General features: G+C 41.6%; 1 protein-coding gene across 8 annotated transcripts in view; it reads right to left on the bottom strand.

Annotated features, from left to right (window-relative positions):
• The window catches only part of retn (retained), a 138,145-nt gene that overhangs the window by 36,725 nt on the left and 78,093 nt on the right, over positions 1–23,327 (bottom strand). For all 8 annotated transcript variants that reach the window (XM_076619563.1, XM_076619567.1, XM_076619564.1 and 5 more), the window contains one exon: positions 11,495–11,567. In XM_076619563.1, the coding sequence (XP_076475678.1) occupies positions 11,495–11,567 (73 nt within the window). The remainder of the gene's footprint in view (positions 1–11,494; positions 11,568–23,327) is intronic.

Here is a 23,327-nt window from a genome sequence, read left to right as displayed (position 1 = left end):
TTTGAATAATAATCTTAGATCCTGCGGAAACCTCGGCATTTTTCCTGTTTGATCGGGTGAGCGAAAGTCGATTCTTTGATGGATCAGGGTGGAAAAGTGGATGATAAAGAGATTTATAAGACGTCTTATGCTATCGATCAGGCGGTTGCAGAAGCGATATGAAACTTGTGGATCCTGGTTATCCTAGGAAGAATGTCGTAGTATAAAATAATTGTGACGTTATTTCTACTCGGCCAAACGATAGTTTGAAGCGATTTTCTTTAGTGACTGTTTTTCTAAAGATCGATATTAACACGCGAATCAACCTTCCGATGACGATTCATCGCGACGAACGATATACATCGATATATATCTGTGAGAAATAATCGTAAATTACCCATCGATTCGTAGATTCCAAAAATCTCTTAATTACTCGAGCGGATTTCAACGAGGCCTGAATTCCTTGAAGTTTTTCTTTCTGGCAAGGTTGTCTCGCGTCTCACAAAGCCGCGCGAGAGACCGCACGATGGCAGGACGGATCGTAAACCGTCCGAGAATGGATCTGCTCGAATAAAAGTAAAATAGCGTCGTACGAGAGAGGAGCTGCCTTTCGGCACAGAGTAGCGCGTCTCTCTCCTCCGGACTTTTATAGCCGTCCCTTTGGACCGGTCGAAGATCGATTCTCGGTAGAGGTGCAACCCGTATGAATTTTAATATTTATTACGTAATAAAGCCTCCGAGAGACTGTTGCCCGTTTCGTCGGCCGTTTCGTTCAGCCTTTAATTCCCGCTCCAAGGCATTAACGCGACCACGAAACCTTGATCGTCGTTTCTTTCATCGTGCTCTGTCGCCTTGACTCTCGTCTCTGTAGAATTCGATCAAAACCTCTCGATCTAAAGCTCTGTTGTTCGTTACCAAGCTTGTGATAATATAGGCTATCAGAGATCGGATGAGGGAGCTTCTCCAAAGCTCGTAAAGAAGACTGTTATCATTGGACGAAACTGAAAACTGTGCAATACTAAAAAAGAATTGGAAAAAAGTAATGGAAACCGCTACAAGATGTATTCATATTCATCGCGTACTCAATTTTAATGCACTGTTTGTCAATGTTTGAACGAACGATTAGAAGAAAAGTACAAAGTTTCCCATTAATTTATATCGAGATGCACGATGCTAAAACGTGCGAATACTTACGAACGATATCTAACGTACATATAGCCGAAGTTGAGCATTCTTGCTCGTACAAGAAGGAACGAATAAACCAGCTTCTACCGTACTTGATTGGTACAATGTCCGAGGGAAGAATAGAAGGAAACTATTTTCGCGAGAACGTAGCTTACGTTGTTGCGAGGTGAAGTCAACGTTGGAGCTAGCCGCAGTGTGCCGTGACGACGCGCAGTTATCGAGTAACGGCTAACGAACGTGCTCCCGGCACCAAATACCGAATAATAAGAAAAAAGCGAAAAAAGCCTGGGGGAGAAGAGAAAAGAATCACGTCGCCTGGTGCGCGCCGCGGAATGGAAATGCAACGGTGGGTCGTTCGTTAACGTATGAACGTGCGCTGTCGCGGACACGAGTCGATACGAGCCGTACTAGTTCCTAAATAACGCGAAACCTAACTACCCTGCATCACGGGAACTTTAAACAGACTTTCAATGACGTTTCCTAGAGAAAGGCAATCCTCACGTGATTCAAATGTAATATGGTTACCCCGATTGGCGTCAGTGACATGCATCTTATCCTTAGGCTTCGTTTCTTCGTGTGTAATTCGATATTTCAGATACATGGAAGCTAAACTAATTACAAATAATCTTATAACGTGCACCATATTCTATCGAGGGTGTATCGTTCGAAAGCTACATATTAATTTAACAAACTAAATAAATTAACGCGGATACAAATTCCGCTGTTCTTCTTGTAACGTTTCGATTTAAAACAATTATAGAAATAAAGTGATATATAACAATGATAGTGAAAATTGGATAGAAATACACAGAAATGTTCAATTTTATTCATCGTCATCTTCGTTGACGTAAAACAATGCCCTCGTATTCTTCGATAGCAACGAAGTCTTCCTTGTTCATCGCTACTTTTTCCCGATAAATCTTTGTTCTTCATTCGTTTCCTCCAACGTTTTGCGCTAAGCAAGACTCTCCTCAATCCTCGCGGTAAATTCTATCGTCCAAATGAACACGAGTCAACGGTTGACTGGCAGCTAGGCATTGGAAAATACGTGTAAATCGATGAAACAGGAGAAGATCATCTATTAGTTGTCGAACAACGTCGCCCAATTTCCGCGCGCACTCTTAAGAAAAATATTTTATTACAGCCATGCGCTGAATTCACCTTAGAAGTTATATCCGCTAATAACGAATAAAACGTAGAAACGAGTACTAACCGAATTCCAACTCCAATCTTGGCGTAAGAACAGGCGCCATTCAGGCACGCAACTTCTATGTATAGAACGTGTGCCAAAGAAAAGGGAAACGGTCGGCTCTTTTTCCTATTTCTTTGTTGAAACGCTGAGCGCGGTAATCCGCGAACGAGTACAAAGTATCGGCCGATGAAAAGAGCGAACATGCGGCCTATGTGAGACCTATGCGAGACTGCGTTGTGTACGCAGACGGCACGCACGCCGTGCTCCGTTCACAAGTGTGTAACGAAAAGTGTTCGTGCCGAACACGTGTTCCTTAGCGCTAATGCGTTACCCGCGCCGCGTAAAAAGGCATTTTTCTCGAGGCGGTCGTAACGCGACGCGCGACCCCGCCCGGTGCAATGCACTTCTGCAACCGAGAGTCACTCTCGCCTCTTTGCCCTCTTGGAGCATTGCCGCTCGGACTCTCGTTTCTGTTTCGCGTCTCGATGATAGATGGACGATCCTTGCAAGTCCAGGAGAAAGTTCGCGACGATGTCTTGCATCGTTCGAATGAATAGAAACGAAAGGAAAAGGTCGTTGCATATGGGATATCGAAATCGACGTGAACGAAGAAGACGTTCTTCCCAAGTGACGTCTACGACGTCCGAACAAGTTTCGAGTGAATGGAGTAATTAGCGGTGCATAGGGAACGAATTAAACGATCAAGTTCAGCGACTTCTGATCTTTTTCGTCCTATGGCACGTGTAAACTAGTTACCAAAGTTTTGCGATACATCACGGAATATGTTATATTTCGTTCGAGACAGAGTTGTTCGTACCGGACGATTGTTGTTTTTGTCGTCACAAATAACCCGATTAACGGTCGGATATCGCGTGTTTGAAAAATCCTTCGCGAATGCAGACGGACGAGTTTATCGAGTTTTACCGCAGGCAATGGAATCGGTACGATAACCAATAAGCGTATACGTAGGTTGAAACGTTTCGTATTTAGAACTTTCGTAGAAATTTTGATAGAGATATATCTACAGAATGCGAAACAATGTACTTTTACTTTCATTTTACCGATTTCTGTTTTTTCATATTGCGACCATCCAAAAGAATTCCAAGGATTCGCTTGATATTTCTTTCGTCGCTATTTCTTCAACTTAGATCCGAATTCTATTTTCAAAGTTTAAATCGATTGATTTATAACAACTACTGCTTGATTGGTAAGCGATTAAAGTACGATATAGCAGATACGCGTCAAGTGCCAGAGGATTAAAATTCGAACAATTTCCTGCCGTCTTCGCTAGATCCTCGTAAATCCATAAAATAAAGCCACTGTACGTCACAGCTGGAAGAGAAGAATCGAAGAAGAAGAAAGAATGGTCGCGGTACCCGAGAGATATTGTATCGAGCAAGGCTTATCGGTGTTCGATGAAATTGAGCGGATATCATTAAGCGGGGCAGCTCTCGTGGGAGTGTTGGCGCGTAACCGGCCGGCCCGTGAAACATCGTGGACGAGGAAGACGCGGGGTGCGGAGGATACCGGGGCCCAGAGGAGTAAGATAATAACGTATTCGACAGAGAATGGCATTGCTCTCGCGCGGTCGTCCGCCGCAGTATGAATTACATCGGCGATTGAAACTCGTTCGCGATGAAAAAAAAACCAACCGAGAGGAGTCCTCGGGCTGTCGGAGGTGCCGGGATTTGCATATTAAATGGCTTGAGATTTATAACGGTCGGCCCCGGAGAGGTGCTAGCAATACGCGCGATAAATAAGGAACCTTCCCTCGCGATAGACGCCACAACCACCGTCACCGATCTTCCTATCCTCCTTGTCTCGTTCTGTCCATTCGATTTCGTCCATGTTGGGAAACAATGTGATCGATTAACACGTCCAATGCTAAGGACTTGTTATCGACGATGTATGGACCATTGGTAACAAAGGGCAATGGTAAAATTAACCGAAGTGTTTGAATCGAAGAAACAGTCGTACTCGTCGCGTTCAAAGTAATACTTTTCGTGTAGTAAATTTATGAATATATCAGTTTGCTGCAGATTTTATACGCCTGTAGATTGTATAGAAAATCGTATTATCCGCCCGAAGTACGATTTACATAAAATGGAACATCGATTCGTGTTCTTTCGTTTCGCGTATCATTTATTTGGGACGGCGTTGCAAGATTCCCGATATTCTTCTCTGCGACAGTATAACAAATACGAAATTCCAGACGTGTCTTCGGGTATTACTATGTTCGCGAGAGGGAACAGATCGACGTCGATATATTCGCATTATTACACGCGTGTCAGACCTTACGCAACTTTATCGAAAGGGCAAAGTGGCCGCTTAAAACAAAGGAAACGAAAGTCTGTCAACGAGAATGGCGTTGAAATAAATCTACGATGTTTCAATAGATCTGTAAGGTGTCGTCGGTAGACACGAACCGGTTCCACGGATATCGTCCCGCGGGCCGAACTTATCGTCGTCAATTATGTTCCGCTTATGCGAATTTGTGTGTTCCGCTTCGGCTCGTCGGCGCGTTTGATATACGAACGAAACGGACACTTTGTTGCGAAACGAGCTCGTAATATCTATTAAGTACCTCGCTGAATTTAGAGGTCATTCGGAGATAAGTAGCTCGCGGAATGGTTGCTCGGTGTCCTTTCGTGGCCGCGACGATAAAGATGCTGGACTAAAACTCTCTATCGATGATTAACTTTACGATCGTTAATTAAGATAATCCCATCGTTATTGCCAGTAGTGGAAGACCGTGTCCCGGTTCTTCGTACTTTTGCTGCCCGGAGTCGCTTCAGCGGACAAATCAACGCACTGTTCGTGGTTGGAAAGCTGGTTGGTGGAAGGAATATACAGGTGTGATTGATTTATAGTGTAATAAAATGGTCTTCTATGGTCCAGTGCTATAAATAGAACACGTATATTTTCGGTACCAGTTAAAACGATAATATCTACAAATTGGTCATTTACAGTTAGTGCAGAAATCTTTGTACAAAGGGTGCATCCAATTAAATCGAATCGAATTTATCTGGCGATGGATCGTTCGATACGATGCATATCGGAAGAGAATATCTCATACACACACCGTACATAACACACATAACATCTCATACCAAGTTTCCATCGTCTATCTTGATCCAGAGAGTATAGGGAAAATTCGAATTATTCATTTGCAATCTCTTTTCCTCATTTAGTATTGTGGAAAAATTCTTAAAAAAGTTATAAACACGATGATTTATGTTACAGGATATTTGTAAACTTTGTCGAAGCCTAGAATTTTGCAAAGCGTAGAAGGCGAAAGAAGTGGAGATTTGATATCGAAGACGATCATTTTTATACGCCTAGATTAGTAACGCAATGACATAGCCGATTTATTTGAATGAAAGCAATCCTTTCTAGAACATACCGAGACTTTCATAAATAACCATCCATACATGTACGTACGTACATAAATCGGAATTTTACTATCCAACTTTCCACCCACGTATAGCGCGATACGATCTTGAAACTGTCAGCTTTCGGTCAATCGTACTTACATCACACCAGCGGCATTCACGGTTTAATAAATTTTACAGTTCGGCAAATTAACAGGTTTCGTTCGATTCGAGACGATTCACGGTAATCAATTTGATTGGCGTCGCGCGCGAACTACGAGATGGGTTTGCGTGGCTGAAAGGGTAAGTCGATAACAAACACGAATCGTCGATGGCTCGACTAATGTAGCGGGATGTGATGAATGGTCTTTTATATCTACAGACGTGGCCGAGGTGTTATGAATCGCGTTAACGTCGAATCATTGTTCGCGTCGGCACAATAACGGGCCCCGCAGGGGGTGGTTCCCCCTGGTCTTTTCGCTTGGGCTTCTTCCCCCTGATACGCTCCTTTATATTCCCTGGTCGCTGTTCGTCGTACCCCTTTTTTCGAACCACGATTTTAATCGACCTCGTAAAGATCGCATCATCGGACTATCAATCGGCGGTGATTGGAAATTTATACTAGCAACGATGCACACTTCTGTCTGTGTGATATATAATTTCTGAAATACGATCGACCCTGCCCTCTCCCTCGTATTTCTTCCCATCCCTCTCTACACGCTCTTTGTTGTACGTTTAATCGCTCCACCACTCTCGTGAACATCGGTGCACGAGAACCTGTTTAATTGATTTTACCAGAAGGAACGACGATGCAGATCCGATCTATTCCAAATATTTCACGGGGACAGACGCGATAATATTATCGTTCGAAAGGGAGGAAACAGAAGACGCTTGGTGCTTTGCGCGAATGGTTGTTGACGGTCGGGTCACTAAGTTTAAAATTAGAAGCTCGTGTGTTTCCGGTCTTTCAACTGGTACTTAACTCTTCCATTCGTCTTGTCAACGGGTTTCTTATTATCAGAAAATCAGAGACACCTACGGTCTTTTGTTCTTTAATTCTATCGCGTGGCGGTTATTCATAGAAGAATTAACGTACGGAAAGGTTATTTTCATATACAAAGGTAGTACAAATGGACCAGTTAAATCTAAAACGAGAACGTTTCCGAATAATTCGATCTTTCGATTCGTAAAGAAAGATGCCAGACGAACTATCATCCGTGTACGAAGATTTATGTCTCTGCTTTGGAATACGGATCCTTTTTTAAAACCCCTGGTTAATTTGCAATTTGCTTAAGGAACGTTAGATCTAGAAACTAAGCATATTATTCGAATGTAAATTCTAGAGACTTTCTCTCAGTTCATCGTATCTGTATGGAATTTTAATTGAATTTTACGCAGCCTCCCTGTAAAAATTCTCCCGTTTCGGTTGTCGACTAGACAGTTCAAACGATCAAAGAATCTACCTTCACGGAACATATGTTTAGTATGAAAAATCTAGTTGTTTGTCCAGTACGCGTTACGGTAGACCACAGGGAAAAATGTATGCTATCACGCGCACTATACGTAGTGCTTAATGGATTAAATTACCGCCAAAAGAAAATTGAAATTTTGTCTACCACGGAATCAACTGGATTTATTTCTCTAGAGCGGACAAAGGACAAAGACTTTGCAGTTCCGTTGTTTCGACGAGCTTAGAAGCTAATTTCGTCCCGCCTAACGGAGGCAGATGCAACGTATTATCGAACCTTTTAACCACGTGGACGTTTACGAGGCGTTCGGATGCGGCTAGGCGCGAAGTCTGCCGAGAATCCACGTGTGCAGGAAACGAGATGCGGGTCGCACGTGTGCTTCGTTTCTTTAACCGACGTTCGCGTATATACCGTGAATAACGTCTGGTAATTTCCGCGGTGACAAAATTCATCCTTTTCCCAGACACAATTTCCTCGAAATTTCCCGGTAAGCCTTATCGCCTGTACTTTCTAATTTATCTAATAGTTCGTGGCTGCTCTTATCGCTGTTTAACTCCGTGTTTAACACATTCGCTGCTACTGACGCATATGTTGCATCCATTCAATTATCTTAGTTATTATTAGATCCTAATTGCAGGCAATATTATTGACGTAGCTGTCGCGTCTTTAAGTTTGCACGATGACAAGATTTGAGAATAACAATAATAATACGGCGACAAATGTGTTAAAATAAATACGTATTGCGATTTCAAATAAACGGTTCTCCGATGAAAACTATATAAATAATACACAACGGTAGCTATATTTTAATCGTGGTAAACGTGTTAATTCTTGGACATCGGACTTTCTAGCGACGTCGAAGCTGGGTCAGAATGACTCAGAATATAAATAATACGTCGCCGTTCATAAATATTAGGATACTTACGAGAAACTATGTAAACTGCGAACCTTATTTAAGATTATAAAGAATCATTTTAATTCGTTTAAATATTGTTCGATAAGCTTTAACTTAGATAACTTCAACATTCTTGCTCGTTTATCACACGTATGTATATAAACTGTTGCAAGTAGTTGCAACGAATTTTCGCTGCGTACATTGGATCGCAATTGTATAAAGTTAAAATTCTGGTCGATTCGTTATTCCTTCGATAATCCAAGTTAGTTATCACGTTTCGTATAAAAGCATTCGTTGTTCTAATGTTCGTAAACGGTAGTGTACACACGATATATACAACGACGAGCGTGTTAATAAAAGTACGCAAAAACTCAAATTGATGCATTCAAACGCTCTTGACAATTTTATTGATATTGTTATTTCTTTATACGTTTCCAATATTTATATTTCAATTGTATATAATAATTTTTTATATATTCCAATAATATAACGATATTCCAATTTTTATCCAAAACGCGATATACAAATAATCTTGATAACCTTGAAAATGTTCTATTTCCCAGCATAATAAATTACCTTAACAATAAACTGTACATACGTGTTTAAAACGAGGTGTGAAAATAAAATGTTGCTATTTATATGCTCATCGCTATATGTCTCGTTCCACTGACATTTTCGATGTTGTCTGTTTTCAAACAATTGTCTATATAGCAATACGATTGTTTATACGATGTCTAATAAAAACCGAATCCAAGATACACACTCTACTGTTGAAATAGCATCGAGTGACGTTAACACTTAGCCAACTTAAAGGGGAGATCTCACTTTTTGACTTTGGAAACGCGTTTTTCTTCTTTTTTTTTTTTTTTGTTATCAGTTATTGTTTACCCGGGATTGTCTCCAATTAATTGTGCCACTTTTTCTGCTTTTATAAAGTACGGTATATAATAAAACACACCAATGTAGTGGTGTTAAAATTAATTAAAAAGTTACACTATCAGATATGACTAAATAAAGTTATAATCAGAAGATATCAGAATATAAAAGAATATTGAAATGCATTATGAATTTTTAATTTCATCTTCGAGTCGTGTTATCTATTTTTAGTCATCTTTAATGATTTTAATTTTACCTATATTTTTCTATACCTTTAATATACACTTCTGAATCGATATTTTGTATAAACAATATGTAAAATCGCTAAACAAAATCATCACCGCAAAATATAATTGATCACTTAAGTAATTTTTAGACTTCTTTGTTTTTTAAGTTATGAACATTAGTCTTCGATACTTGGAAAAATGCGCGGTGGACAGCGTGTAGCTCGCTGTGGGGCACGCGGTTGGCTAAGTGTTAATATAGGAAGCATCTCCTCTGGACTTTATCAATGTAAAGACGTAAAAAAAAACTTCAGAAACATAGTACATTTGCAATGACCAAGGTTTGATGTCCAAGGATTGACCCATTCACTGCCGACTACGAGATATCTCGTACTTTACGCTACAAATTTAGACTGATTGCAATTAGTCACGGAATAAGTTTGAGTTAGGAATTATTAGAAAAAATGAACGAAAATTTTATATAATAATATTCGTATAATAGAATATAGATATTGTAAAAATTCCATGATTTCTCCAAAATAAAATCTTGGCGCCCATAGCGAGACGCTTTAAATTTGTCTGCCAGTGAATAGGTTCATTACACAGGATGAGATGTGGATGAAAAATGATCTCCGACGTATCTATCGAGTATCGAGGACACGTACATAGGTTAAGGAGCGCGACGATAGAGGACAATAACGTGGAAAGTTCGTTGCGCTCAGATGAGATCGTATGGCACGATCGTGACGCAAGCTCGAAGCTCGAGCGCGAGCGCGCGGAATGTTCACCGAATTCTAAATACCTTGGCACGGTTTCTGAAGTTCGCGCGACGATGCAAATAATGTCGCGCGACAATGCAGCGACTGTCGACAGGTGCGCGGGTTAAATATAGCCAGGTAGATATCATTTTCACTCGGACGAAACATTTTCAACTAATTTTTCACCAACATACACACTTCGTTTCGATTCATGCTTTCCATTCAGTTCTCGCAGGAATCCATCAACACGTTCATTACAAATACAGATGACTTTCACACGGATCGTGCGTTATTTCGAAATAAAATGATCGATAGAAAAGACAATTAATCTTATACCATTACACGATATGTGCACGATATGTATCGATATACAGGATGTTTTAAAAAGTTGAGGTTAAATTTTAGGAATACGTATTTATTAAGACAAGCGAGAAAATTCTTAATAAACGTGACTTCAAATATCATCAGTTTCCGAGCTGTAAGATATTTTCAACTATAGTCTGTAATAGCACGATCCAACAGATTCGCAACGGTAATGTGTTTGTTCAGTGCCATACATCACTGGCTAAGAGAGACTAAAATATTGATAGGTAATTCCCAAGATCGCGAAAGATCCGGATCGATACGTATTTTTAACTTGCGATAAAGTAAAAAAGAAAAACAAAAGTTTGAGAGAATCTTGTCATAAGCTATCCAAAGAAATAACAAATCAAGAAACATTCGAGAAAATGTTCTTCCTATATAAATAGATATTTTCTGCTTCGCCGATGAACCCGTAACTTCGACGTTACGGCCGTTCGCGCCCATTTCTATCGAGTCTCTCTTATGCGTGTTTTGATAAGCGCTATATACTGCTGAAGTTTCGTGCCAATTTTTTTTGTAACAGCTGCATATATTTTTATACGGCGACCAGAGGCGATCGCGTTCAACATGTCAAAATGGAAAAATTGTGAAAAATGAAGCGAAAACGGAGTAACAGCGAGACGTTGGTTTAAAAGGGACAGGCGATTCAACGCGTAGGTGGTCTAAGGTTAAATCCGGAGATTCGTTTCGGGATTCGGAGGCGTCCCCTTGTTGGACGTGCACGCGGGATTATGAGAGGATCGTAGGCTCGCACGGAACGCGACCGCTTGCCAAGAGATCGCAATACGTCTTCGCCTCTGCGATGGAGACAAATGCGAGGACTGATGGTTTCGTCCGTGCGGACGAAAAGTCGAGCTGCGCGCGAACATTCCCGTCGATCCGGAGACGAATCGGCCTTGAACGTCGATCGGAACGATAAATATTTGCAAAATTAATTACCGCGGGACCGATTCGCGAATCAGATGATAATGAAGAGAACCACGCGATCTGACGGAGGGACGCGTTTAACGAACACGGCGCCATTTCGCGGTTTGCCTCGAACCGCGATACATTTTATCATTTGCTTTTTTCGATTTGTCTGTCTCTCGTCTGTGCACGTCAGCACTACGTATACGTACGTATATAAGTATGTGTTTACATAGTAACGATATCTATGACAACAAGTTGCAAGAAAGTACTTACCGCGTTTCTGCATGTAGCTGAAGAGGTCATCCAGAAACTCCTTTCTTTTTGGATCATCGTTAATCTCATAGAGCTGAAACAATGAAAGTAGAAAACGGTGAACATATTAGCATAGCGATATTTCGTCGAGTATTTTACTTTTCTCGAACTGGCTACAAAACGATAAAGAAAAGACGATCGACACGATGAAAAATTGGCTGAGTCAAAATCGTAGTGACGTAAGTCTCGGTTCGCTTTTCATAAAACGATATAGTAGCGTATTATTATAAAAAATACGTTGTGTCACTTGAAAAACGCATCATGACAGAGAGAGAAAGAGAGAGAGAGAGAGAGTAAAGTATTGTAATAACGTGATTAAATGCGAAACACCGAATGCACGATAGCTGCAAGAATTGAAACACTTTTTTAATTTTAATGTTCGCGACCGTGCCTTACGTCGCTATAATTTTTCATCCATTAGTCGATCGTCACACGTTGTCGCGATACGCGTGTTTCTCGATGCACGTACCCTCCCTATTCCACGACGAATAAAATGTTATTCGAGCCGGGTTAATAAAAACAGGAGTGAAACAAGTGTGCTCATAGCGACAGGCAGATTAGTTAGCTCCGATTATTAATGATTCCGTTTAACCTGCCTCATAACCCGAAACCCCCTCGACCGAGGCAAAGCCAAATTCCCTTCGGGCTAGCGGGCCCGTATTATCATATTTGTTATGTACGATGTGCTATATCTAATCCGGGACCCTCTAATTGCTTTTATAATACGAGCTATCTCCCACCCAACTTCGTCTCTCGCGCCCTTTTTGCCTACGTTTTCCTTTGTCCCCTTAAGCACCGTTTCCATTACCGTTTCATTTTCTCCACTGGCTATCAACTCCGGTGAACAACTATTGGAAGTAATTGCCGTTTGCATGGCTCTAACTTCCCTTGATTCTCCGTGTTCTCGATCGGTCAAACCGTTTCAAACAATCTCCGTACTCCTTTATCTCTTTCAAGCGACAGCTGCACAAGTGTCACTGGTCGAGGATAAACCGCGCGAAACGCGACGGTCCAACGATTTCCGCTTTTAGAAATTACGTAGCATGCGTTTCGTTCTATCGTCCCAGAAAGAGAGAGAGAGAGAGAGAGAAAGAGAGAGAAAGAGAGAGAGAGAGAGAGACTAAGACAAACGATCGCTTAATAGAAGCAACGGCTAGGAACACGAGTCGAATGTTACCTTGGATCATCGTCCGGATAACACGTGCTTCCGACACGCGAATTTATGAACTGACCCAATATTTAAGTCGTTGTTGCTGTTGGCACGGGCGGTAATAGTTCTTTAAACGAATTTCCTATCCCTGTTCGCTCGTAGATTTGCCCGGAAGATAAATTCTATTGAACAAAACGTGAGCCGCATCTCGCGATCTCACGAATAATAATTTTAAAACGCGTGATAATCAATATACGCGGCATCATCGTTTGTTACGTCTAGTTCTCTCGTTTGGTACACATCGTATTACATGGTTTCCGAGAGACGAAAACGTATCAATCAGATTTATAACTCGCAAATTATACGAGATGAAAAGATCGTGACAAGTACATTTCCGTTGATTTTCAAATTTCTATGTCGCTTGGTGGCTGAGCCTGGCAGATACAAATCTTCTTGAGAATAGATGATACGTTTGCAAAACTTTTTACACCTGGCATTTTTGAAATGTTCAATAGGGCGAAAGAATGCACGTTTAATCTCGCTGTGAAATAAGACTACGGTTCTAACAACGTGGAATTGATCGTTGAATTTTTATCGCGCTTTTTCTCCGCAATCGTGATTTGTAATTGAGAAATTTGAGAATTATTTAACAATTGACGAGACAACACGGTCGAACTAAATGTGTTACGCATCGTTTGTAATTCTTCGTAATCTTTTAAAAACGTGAAATCGTGGATATAAATGTACAAGAAATACTCCGTCGATGGTTCAAAGGTGACAAAATTATTTATAACTCTGCGCATTTTGAATCGACGTTTTTCAATGATTGTTACATCACGCTTGGCTATTTGTGCGCAATCAGTTGCAATTAATAAGTACTTCCTTGAAACCATTAAAATACAGAAAATATTAACTGAGATCTCGCCAGAATTTTTTGCCGTGGCAGAGTCCAATCGATGTGCAGATACGACACGGATACAAGGATCTATACATTATTATTCGATACAAAAGATTATTGATTATCGTGCTGACTTTCAATATCGTATTAGTTAATCGTTTTCTTCTTTTTCTTATTCAAAAAGATGATCCGCAACAGTAGGAACGTATACATTTAACGCGTGAATACAGCTGTTTCCGGTGCAGCGTCTATTATCCACTGTGTATGTATTATACGTTTGGCAAGGACAGGTGTCTTACAATTGGTAACGCCTACGATACCAAATCTATCTATTATCGCAAGATTTGCTCATAGACAAAGCGCGATATAGACGCGAAACAATTTACAAATACACCTACGTTCCTAACTATTAGTACGAATACAGAACTTTGGAAACAAGTGGGAAATTATTAGAATCTTCAAGAATTATTATCTCGTTTGAAATCTTATGTAAAGATAGGCAGAGATTAGACAAGATAAGTAGAGTCTTAAATAAATATTGAATTTTGTAATAAAAATCACGAAAATCAATAAAAATCATTTACGTAATAGATTAAATTCCTTCGTGTTCGTATCTGGTACGATCATTGTTTCAACCAATTCTGATACGCGTATCTTTTCTATTATATTCGTTCCGTTTTTAATCCGAAATTTCGATTCTAATTCTAGATAGCAAATTGTCTGAATTTGCGTCTAATTTATGTAAAACTTTTGCCACGAGGATAGTCAATGAGGTAATTCGTCGTGTCAGTCTTGAAACACTTGTCAATAGCTGTTGCAAATCTTTGGACTCTTAATTTGCATGAACGAAAAAACAATAATTAATTCCCTGATCGTATACGCTATTTATCGCAGCCTACGCGAAACCAGAAGATGTTCTTACACTTATCCATGTGTATCGCGATTAAAAGTTTGGTGCGCTCTTTGCTCTTCAGAGTAAAGTAGCTTTCGTTTCTATATACGATTAATTAGTTCCAATGCCGTGAAACGCCGTTCTTACGAATAAGACATGTGTTCACCGATGAAGCTTCAAGTTCTAACATACTGGAAACTCGCCAACAGCGCTGTACGTTATCGTGGATTCATAGAGGAAGATCGAAGAACGAAAATTAGACACGCGTTCGTTCTCCGAAATGGCCGGCGTATCGCGGCCCACTTATTCATACATTCCATCGTGTGTTCATGGCAACGCCCTAGCTCGATCTCCACCTCGTCCACCCTTGCAACAGCGTTGAAACGAACGGCTGGACAAACGAACGGATGGACGGACGGCATTTCTCAAGGGCCATTTTGTACCACTTTCTCGTGTTTTTTCTTTGGCTACACGAGCGATGAGCTCGTTAGGGGCAGCCGGAGGGAGAGGACGGGGTAAAAGGTCGGAGAAAGAGGAACGAACCGACCGAGGCCAGGGAGCAACGGAGAGAAAACAGAGTCCGAGGGTTCAACCAGCGTATATTGATTGATCTACAGTTAAGCGGACTGACGGCAGCCACGTGAAGATCGGGTAGAACGGCTCTCGTCTTTCTCTCGCTCTTGCTTTTACAATTTCGCGTCTCTTCCTTCTTCCACGTATCTTTTCCCCTATCCTTCACTACCGTAAAATAAAGAGAGGCGAACGGAATTTGCTCTCGATGATGCATGCTTCGCGGCCCCGCCCTCTCCTTCTCATCGACTGACGGCCGGTGAATAATAATTCCTGATACAGCCGACGTTGATCGGGTTACTTTCGTCCCTGCGAGCAGAGGAGGGACGCAACCCGCTCAGATGATCGATGTACACGCCGCTGCTAGCGCCACGTCCTACGGGATGATCCTCCGCATCGACCACGCGATACGGTTGCGCTTTTATCGTCCGGACGATTAACTATCGTTAGCATCCCATCGTCGCGTCGTTCAGTCGTTCTGCCATGGGGACAGTCGATCGATTTATCACCTGCATCGATCTATCGATCGCGATGCAAACACATTCGCACGATTGATACGTCTCGTAACCCGCCTTCCGGGTTCTCATAAACTTTCTTTCTGTGTAAGCGTTCTCTGATACTAGGAACACACATTTCAAAGGACAACATCGCTTTCCAATAATTTCAGTAAATCAGAAGTAAATATATAGTAAATTATATTATTTGCGCTGTATCATTTCGCAGGGACGATAAAAGTATTTAAACGGTCGATTATCCACTGTATCGATAAATCTCAATATTTAAAACTTAGATAACGCTTTTACGTTATATCGTCAATGTGACTATTCAAAGCGTATACTAATCTCTTATTAAATATATATTTGCGATAAATATACGTTTCTGATACGATCTACAATTTGACCGATATAACAGCGACAGCCGTGTCTCGTTACAGTGGCAATGAAATTTCAAAATAGCTCACACAACGCATACAAATAAAAGTTTCCTGCGACAAGTGTTTAAATACTTTCGTAGTCGGTGTATTTGACTGCTGTGATATTCGTTATAACACCCGTCCGCGGTAACTATGTATAGCCTAAGGAAACACGAACTCGCGATCTTCATCGAGCGACCGGGTTTACGAGCGCGAACACGATCCGGAAGAGAGGTCACCGTAAAATTCGCCGAACAAGTGAAAAGCGAATCGCGAGAGACGAGAGCGCCGTTTCAACGCCACACGTCGTTACTTTTACGACGAGTAATTATCGATGCGCGGCTCTTTCTACCATCTCCAAGATTCAGATATCTTGCTTTTCCGGCTGATAAGGAACAACGATAACGGTAGAACGTACCGTTGCCAACGTTTCTCTAGGAAACGTGTTTGCACGGTGTCTTTGACAGATTGCAATCGTCTTTCACGGAGTTGTTGGAAACGTATAAAAGAAGACTAGCGAGGAAAGATTGCATCGACGAAAGGATGAGATTCGAAAGTGCTTACGCGGTTGACAAGAGGAAATTCTAGCAGCCAGCTACGTTCGCTTGACTATGTAATTAGATGCTTAGTCTCCTGGTTTTCGCACCGACACCCGTACACCTATTCGCTGTGCCCCCGCGAACACGGGGTCAACTTCCGGTCGTAAAAGCTTTTATAAGGGTGCGTCTCGAGCGAAACGGAAACGGGTGCAGCCTTAAATAATGCGTTCGTGGTCTGTTGTCGAGGTCAAGACGGAGTCGATGCGCTTCTTAGAATGCTTTATCTACGCTTCGACTTCGTTTTCGTCTATTTTGTTCCGCGTCCAGTCGTTCTACTTTGTAACAAACACTTGGCCGATGTTCCTTAAGCTGTGTCTCCGCCGAACCAACAACGACCAACTTTTTCTTCGTGTTCCACGTTTCTTCAAAACGTCGATATCTGTTATCCCGTATTCCTCCGTGTTTCTATCATTGTTAGTAAAAAAAAAAAAGTTGCTTCTTGTTACCTGTTACGGATCGAAGCGGGAAACATCAAAGAGAAACAACCGACAGAAACAAATGTTCCTTCGGTGTGTACAGTTTGTCGATGCTGACACGATTGTATTAGTAGTATGTACACTTGTTTGTCCGTTACGATATGTCAATACGTCTTTGAGATACGTCGCATCTATACCTCGTGTCAATTTTTACAACAGGATCAATGTCCTGAAGTAAATATCGTATAATCGAAATCGGTACAAAGTCCCGAACATGATCGTCCGTTGTATGTGCTCATTTTTCAGCGTATTTAAAAGTCGCGAGCTGCTGAATTTCCGACGTTCTTCAAGACTTCGCCAAACTCGCATTTTTCATTTCCTCTTTTATTCGTAATAATAACAAACAAGCCTCCTTCCACCATCCATCATCCGCAACTTCGCACAAACCATCTGCTACGTATACGTCCGAATAATCCGTTGCGAAAGAACAAATGTTGCTTTGAAATTGAAACAATATTCAAATGCAACGTTGTTTCGACATAGACAAAATGTTTCTACAAGTTAATATCTGTCGAGTACTTTATGGAACGTGCAACGACAAGAAATTCCTCGTTGATATTCCAACGAGAGCACAGCTTTCGCGGCATTGCTCGACGATGTTCCTCCAGGTATCTACATATTCCTTGAAAAACGAAATCGAATGGAACGTGATCAACCGGAAAAAGTTTACAATCGCGACCGAACCCACGCGTATCTTGTCTCGTCGTCCGTAATCAAACAGATTTCGCGCGATTCGAACAACTTTCGTGGGATAGTCGAGAGAATCGAGACAGTTTACACGTTTACAACTTACGCGTTACACGACATTCCGACACGAGTGAGTCGCGAGAAACACGGAGTGGAGGAGGGTCGGAGGATCAGGGTTAACGAAGCGTGGTGGCGAACCAGTCGCGTCGCTTTTTGCCACCGTGGCCAGGAAAAGTCGATCGGTCAAGAATCGATAAATAATAACCCTCGCGAAGGCAAACAACGCCTCTTCCGTTTCGTTGATTTACGAGTTGCTGCACGCGGCCCCGCGCGCGTTTTATGCCCAGTCGTTGCTTCTGACACGGAAGCGAGTCGATTCATACTTGCCAAGGAGCTCCGTGAGCGCGATGAAAATTCGCTTCCATTCTATTTGGCTGTTGGCAGTCGTAATTACACAGAACGGGTATTCTTATCTACCTTTGTGAGAATCTTAAAGGTGTACAGATGTACAGTGTGCACGTCGTATGCAAATATATATATATATAAAACATTCGAAATGTAATCATAGAATGACAATCATCACTGCATTTAACCGCAGCGAAACGAATCTTTCTTTGCGAGTCACGTTTTGGCAATTATATCTTGGCTACGTGAAAGGATGAATTTTTCATGTTGAAAGAGTAAATGAAAATTTCATTACGATTTGACTAACTGATTCCGGGTTCGTATAAGGTTGTCCCGAAGTTTCTTTCGTTTTATAAGGAAACGATAGATGCGCAGTGCTTTTTGTTTTATATTATTTTATCGAATCGTGTACGATCGTAATAATAGAAGAGATCTTTTTTAAAGAAAATTCCTCGAATTTCGTATACTCCGAAACGCGTTTAGAAGCAACTGGATCAATTAGAAAATTCTGTTCGCGACTGTGCTTGGATTATTTAAGAGAATCTCCGATCAATCCGCGTTTCTCGTTAAAACTTTTTCGGCAAGGATGATGCTTGTAAACGTTACCTATCTTCTTCGAAGCAAAGGAAAAGAAAGAAACGTGGAGATATCAAGATCGCGGTTTATACGAGCGGTCGTAATAGCCGCCGCTATCATTATCCTCTTTCAGGGCATTAAAGATAGCGCTGGTAATTATTATGATTACGATGAGAATAGCGTATATAAAGCGTGTTACGCTTCTATAAACCTTCGTAATGTTGGGAATTGCTGGGGAGCGTAGACCTTTGCTATTCATGTAGGTCATCTACGACATCCACGACATCTATTCTGTGATATTTCTTAGACGATAGTCGAAATATATCAGATTCTATCGATTAATTGGCTCGAGCACATTTGACGCTAATTAAATACATAAAACACAAATTTTCTATATATATAATTATTTCTATGTGAAGACTACAGAACAAGAATACGAGCAATTATGCGTACAAGAATACGATTCTCAATTGTTTAAAACAACCTCGAATTTCAACGCTAACAATCGAAGACAAATGAAAATCTGAAATTCTACATTATAGCGTTCCCATCGACACGTAGGGAATTATACGATAAAGAAACAACATTTTCTAATTTTTCCACCTACAGCGTTGTCTACGAGAAATTTTCAAACATCGATCGCACCCACATTCACAAAACTTATTGCACGGCTGTACGCCAAGTATAAAAAAATACATTTTTTCATGATTGCATTATGAATGACGACGACTATAGATATAAAATTTACGACATCGTATTTTATTATTAGCCTGAATCTCTCACGCGCTGCATTGTAAATGGACAACCACGAAAAATGGGATATTTACGTTTAAACCTGTCGGTTTAGGCTTTCGATTCCTTTGATCGCAAAATGGCTCGTAAAGTCATTAGAATACCCAGAATCGGTGGAGGATTCGATACGCCGAAAAATGAAAGACGGGGGTAGCTGAATTCGCGGAAACTTACGCGCAATGCCGGTTGAAATATCGAGGAAACGCAGATTGTTTGTACTAACGGCAAAGAAGCAATAAGCGTGACGCGGACCAGCCCTCTTGTATATCCGAAGGAATAGCCGGATTCGTTTATATCGAGCTGGTTTTGTCTCCGCTGCCAGTTTCTCGCGCGAGCGATCACACGCTGTGCCAATAGTAGCGGCGACCCTTGTCCGTGATTTCACAGAGACGCGGTTAATTGCAGTTTACGCTGAACATGGTGTGACTTTCCAGGAAGATCTCACGATCTTCCCAGCGATTTAATAAACATTCATATATTCTCGAAAGTTATAAGAGGTACGTAATACGATCAGACTGCCGATGTTCATGCATTTATGAGAATTTTTATAGACTTTATAGATGTCGAAAATATTGAAAATATCCAGATTATAGTACTCGTTAGTATCGTAATACGTTACTCGAAGTAACTAGTGCCTTGCTACTATACGTATGATTTTGTTATATCGATCAAACAAATGGGAGCTAGGAATCCTATACACTCGATAGATTAACAAGTCACTCGGGTAAAACCACGATAAAGATTGAGTTTCGCACAGTGATTAGCTGATTCTGACGTACAGTTTATTTACAATGTTCATTTTCTTCCTTTAAATACGTGCAACGTACAAACACGTAAATGTATCCGATCATTTTATTCCGCACCGTGTATCCTAACTTGTACCAAATATTATCAAGAATTGTGGAAGGTGTCTCGCCGTGTATCGAGGCAGAAAGACACAAAGTGGCGTCCTAATAGCAAAGGAGAAGGATACAATCAGTGAGTTTCCATTATCGGGGCCAAATCAATCGGCTTTATTCGAACGATATCGGTTCGTGGAAAGAGAAGAAGCTTCCCTCCCCCTCTCCCTGCCCCTGGTCAACCTCTAATCCGAATGAGGTTTTCCTGGCGTTCATTCGCCTTCCTTTGACCAGCTACAGCTTCCAGGAGGAATCGTTGACGTTTTTCAAGCGATTCGCCCTCGCCCATCTCGAAAGCTTCTTCCAACGTTCTTTCTTTATCCCCTCGCGGTGATTGCCCGATGATTGCGAGCTATACCGAAACGAAATCTTCTCGTCACCTTCGAAGAACAATTTCAACGCGTTCGATGAACCTTCTTTCGTCGAACCTTCTTCCACACGAAATCTCCGACATCTACGTACAACTATTCCTTTGAATTTGGTCAAATTTTACATTCCACGTTTATGAAATTTTATGACAAATGGAAAAAGAAGAACAATAGGTTCGGGGAACGACTCGAATGCGTTCGATGAACCTTCTTTCAAAGATTATCCCCTACGTTCTGCAGGAAATCTCTACCAATGATAAACTTTATTCGAGTTGGATGGAATTTTACGAACCAACTCCGTGAATCGAAAGGTATCTGTAGAAACGCGAATAATTGTTAAAATTCACTTTAGAATCTACGCTTGCTTATGCCATCCCCGTTTGTGGCGAATAAATTTATACGATCGAATTAATTAGTTTCTCGAGAAATTGGACGTTGATCGTAGCCGTAGAAGCTTACATAAGGCGAGATCGAACGATTTGCCTTGCAAGATGCGCGCCTACGATATCTCGTATCGTACGAGGATAAAAGCGCACCGGCTCGATGTTTACAATGAAATTGAGATATTAAACGGGTGAAAATGATCTGGAACGCGTCACCGATGAATTCGGGGCCCGCGATCCCGAAACTGGGCTGAAAACACAAATAAAGAGGCCGCGTCTATAGCGCGACCAAGGAGGTCGAGAGCTTTTTTTACGACACGAAGGGGTATAAAATACAAGGAACGAGAAGAAGGTTGACGTTCGATGACGCCAGATGTCGGCGTCACAAAGAAGGAACGGCATAAAGAGCGAAGTTCGTGGTCCCTACGCGTCCTTCCACTCTCATGGAGAGAGTCCCCGATACGCCGGAGATTTTATGCCCGTAGCTGGAAATATTAAATCGCACCTAAGCACGTTTTATGTCGACCGCCTAATAATCTCCACCGGAGCTGTTTCTTCCTTTCTCCGCGGCGGAACCAGTCAGTTTTCGTCACCCCATCCCGCAAGGACTTTCGTACGAACTCGAACGTTCAACACGGTCACGTTCCCGAACGTTTCACGCTCACGAGAACATGATCGTTGGTGGTCGTGGTCCAGCTGTACGATTTATAAACCCCCTTTCGACGAAATGTTCGTAAATTATATCGTTTCCTATTCTTGTAACCCTTTCTACAAATTTGTCACACGTGTCGTGGTTTAATTTTGATTTAACACGTAGGCAAACCATAATTTTCATGGCTGATGGGCAACTGGTTGTTCGCATACTTCGTGCATTTTATTTCCATACAGTGAACAAAAGCCTTTGACTGCAGAGATTTCTCGCCTTTTATCCCAGATGTGACATCTCGAAGAAAACGATATTACAAATAATCGCTTTTATACGTTCTCATCGTCTATCCGAGAAGAAGATTCCATCTGACCTTCGGAATTAAGATTTGCCAAAGAAGAAATCAAGTCGTTCTAAACAGGATTCATATTGACCACGGGAGAATCGTTCGCGAATTCCTCCGGAAAGGGAATACTTCCAGCCCACTGCGATACCTGCCAGTGCCTTCTAACCCAGTCTAACTTGTATTAAATTTTTGTGAAAAGAAACTGAAAGCTCGAGGAATCAGGTGAAACTTCTCAAATGGCTATTCTTCGATAATGCGAAGGAATGCCGAGAAACTTCTGAAATTTATCCACAGCGATAAACATCTGTGCGATTCCATTAAACGATCACTAACCGGCAGTACACGTCGCTGATGAGTCACATCTCGATGAGACGCTGATCCTTCTAAATAAGAAAAAGAAAACGATTTACTTTCTGATCAATGATCCAATCACTTTGTACAATTACGCATTGTATCTTTGCGCTGATACGCGCGATCGGAAGATCGTTATCGCGAAAGGAGCGGATATAGCGCGATAGGGCACCGATTTCTTAATTCGAAGAAGAAACGCGCGTAATTAATCGCGATTCGAAGAATATCTCGATCGATCAAATATTTGTACTTCGATAGAGAGACGTTTGCGGTCGGCTCGAAGTTACGCAACGACGCACGAGCAGCGTGGACGATAAGAAATCGCGGGAAAAAAGCGGTTCGAGGGACGATTTAATAAGCGGAACAGGCCGCTTCCTTTTCAAACGTTTTACCCGGGCCTATTTTCTGCCCCGCCGTGACGTGTCGATCGCCCGGATGGAAGAATGCGAGGAAGCGCGAACACGCGAGAAAGACACGGCTGTCGCTTGTCACATAACTCTCTCCCGACTTCAACGCTGGCACGAGCGAGTCGTCGCTTTTTTGCAGCCATCTCAAACGTAACCGGCGATCACGACCGCGTCTCATGCTACTTTTTCTTGTTAGCCGGTCGCGGCCTTTTCCGACAAGTATAATTTTGCCATCGCAAAAGTCGATTCCCATCCGCTTCTTCTTCCAACATCGTTGAAAGTATACTCTGCCTCGTGAACATTAGCATGTTTATCAAAATTATCGTTTACACGTGGATCATCGAAACACCGATCGGTGGAACGATCGATTAACGAGAAATATGGCTTTTTACGAGAGAAATTTCAAAATGGAAACAAAAGTTGCGAGGAATTGCTA

The sequence above is a fragment of the Bombus vancouverensis genome, chromosome 6 (genome assembly GCF_051014615.1).
Source record: "Bombus vancouverensis nearcticus chromosome 6, iyBomVanc1_principal, whole genome shotgun sequence".
NCBI classification, from domain to species: Eukaryota; Metazoa; Arthropoda; class Insecta; order Hymenoptera; family Apidae; genus Bombus; species Bombus vancouverensis.
This window is presented reverse-complemented; position numbering and strand designations above follow the sequence as displayed.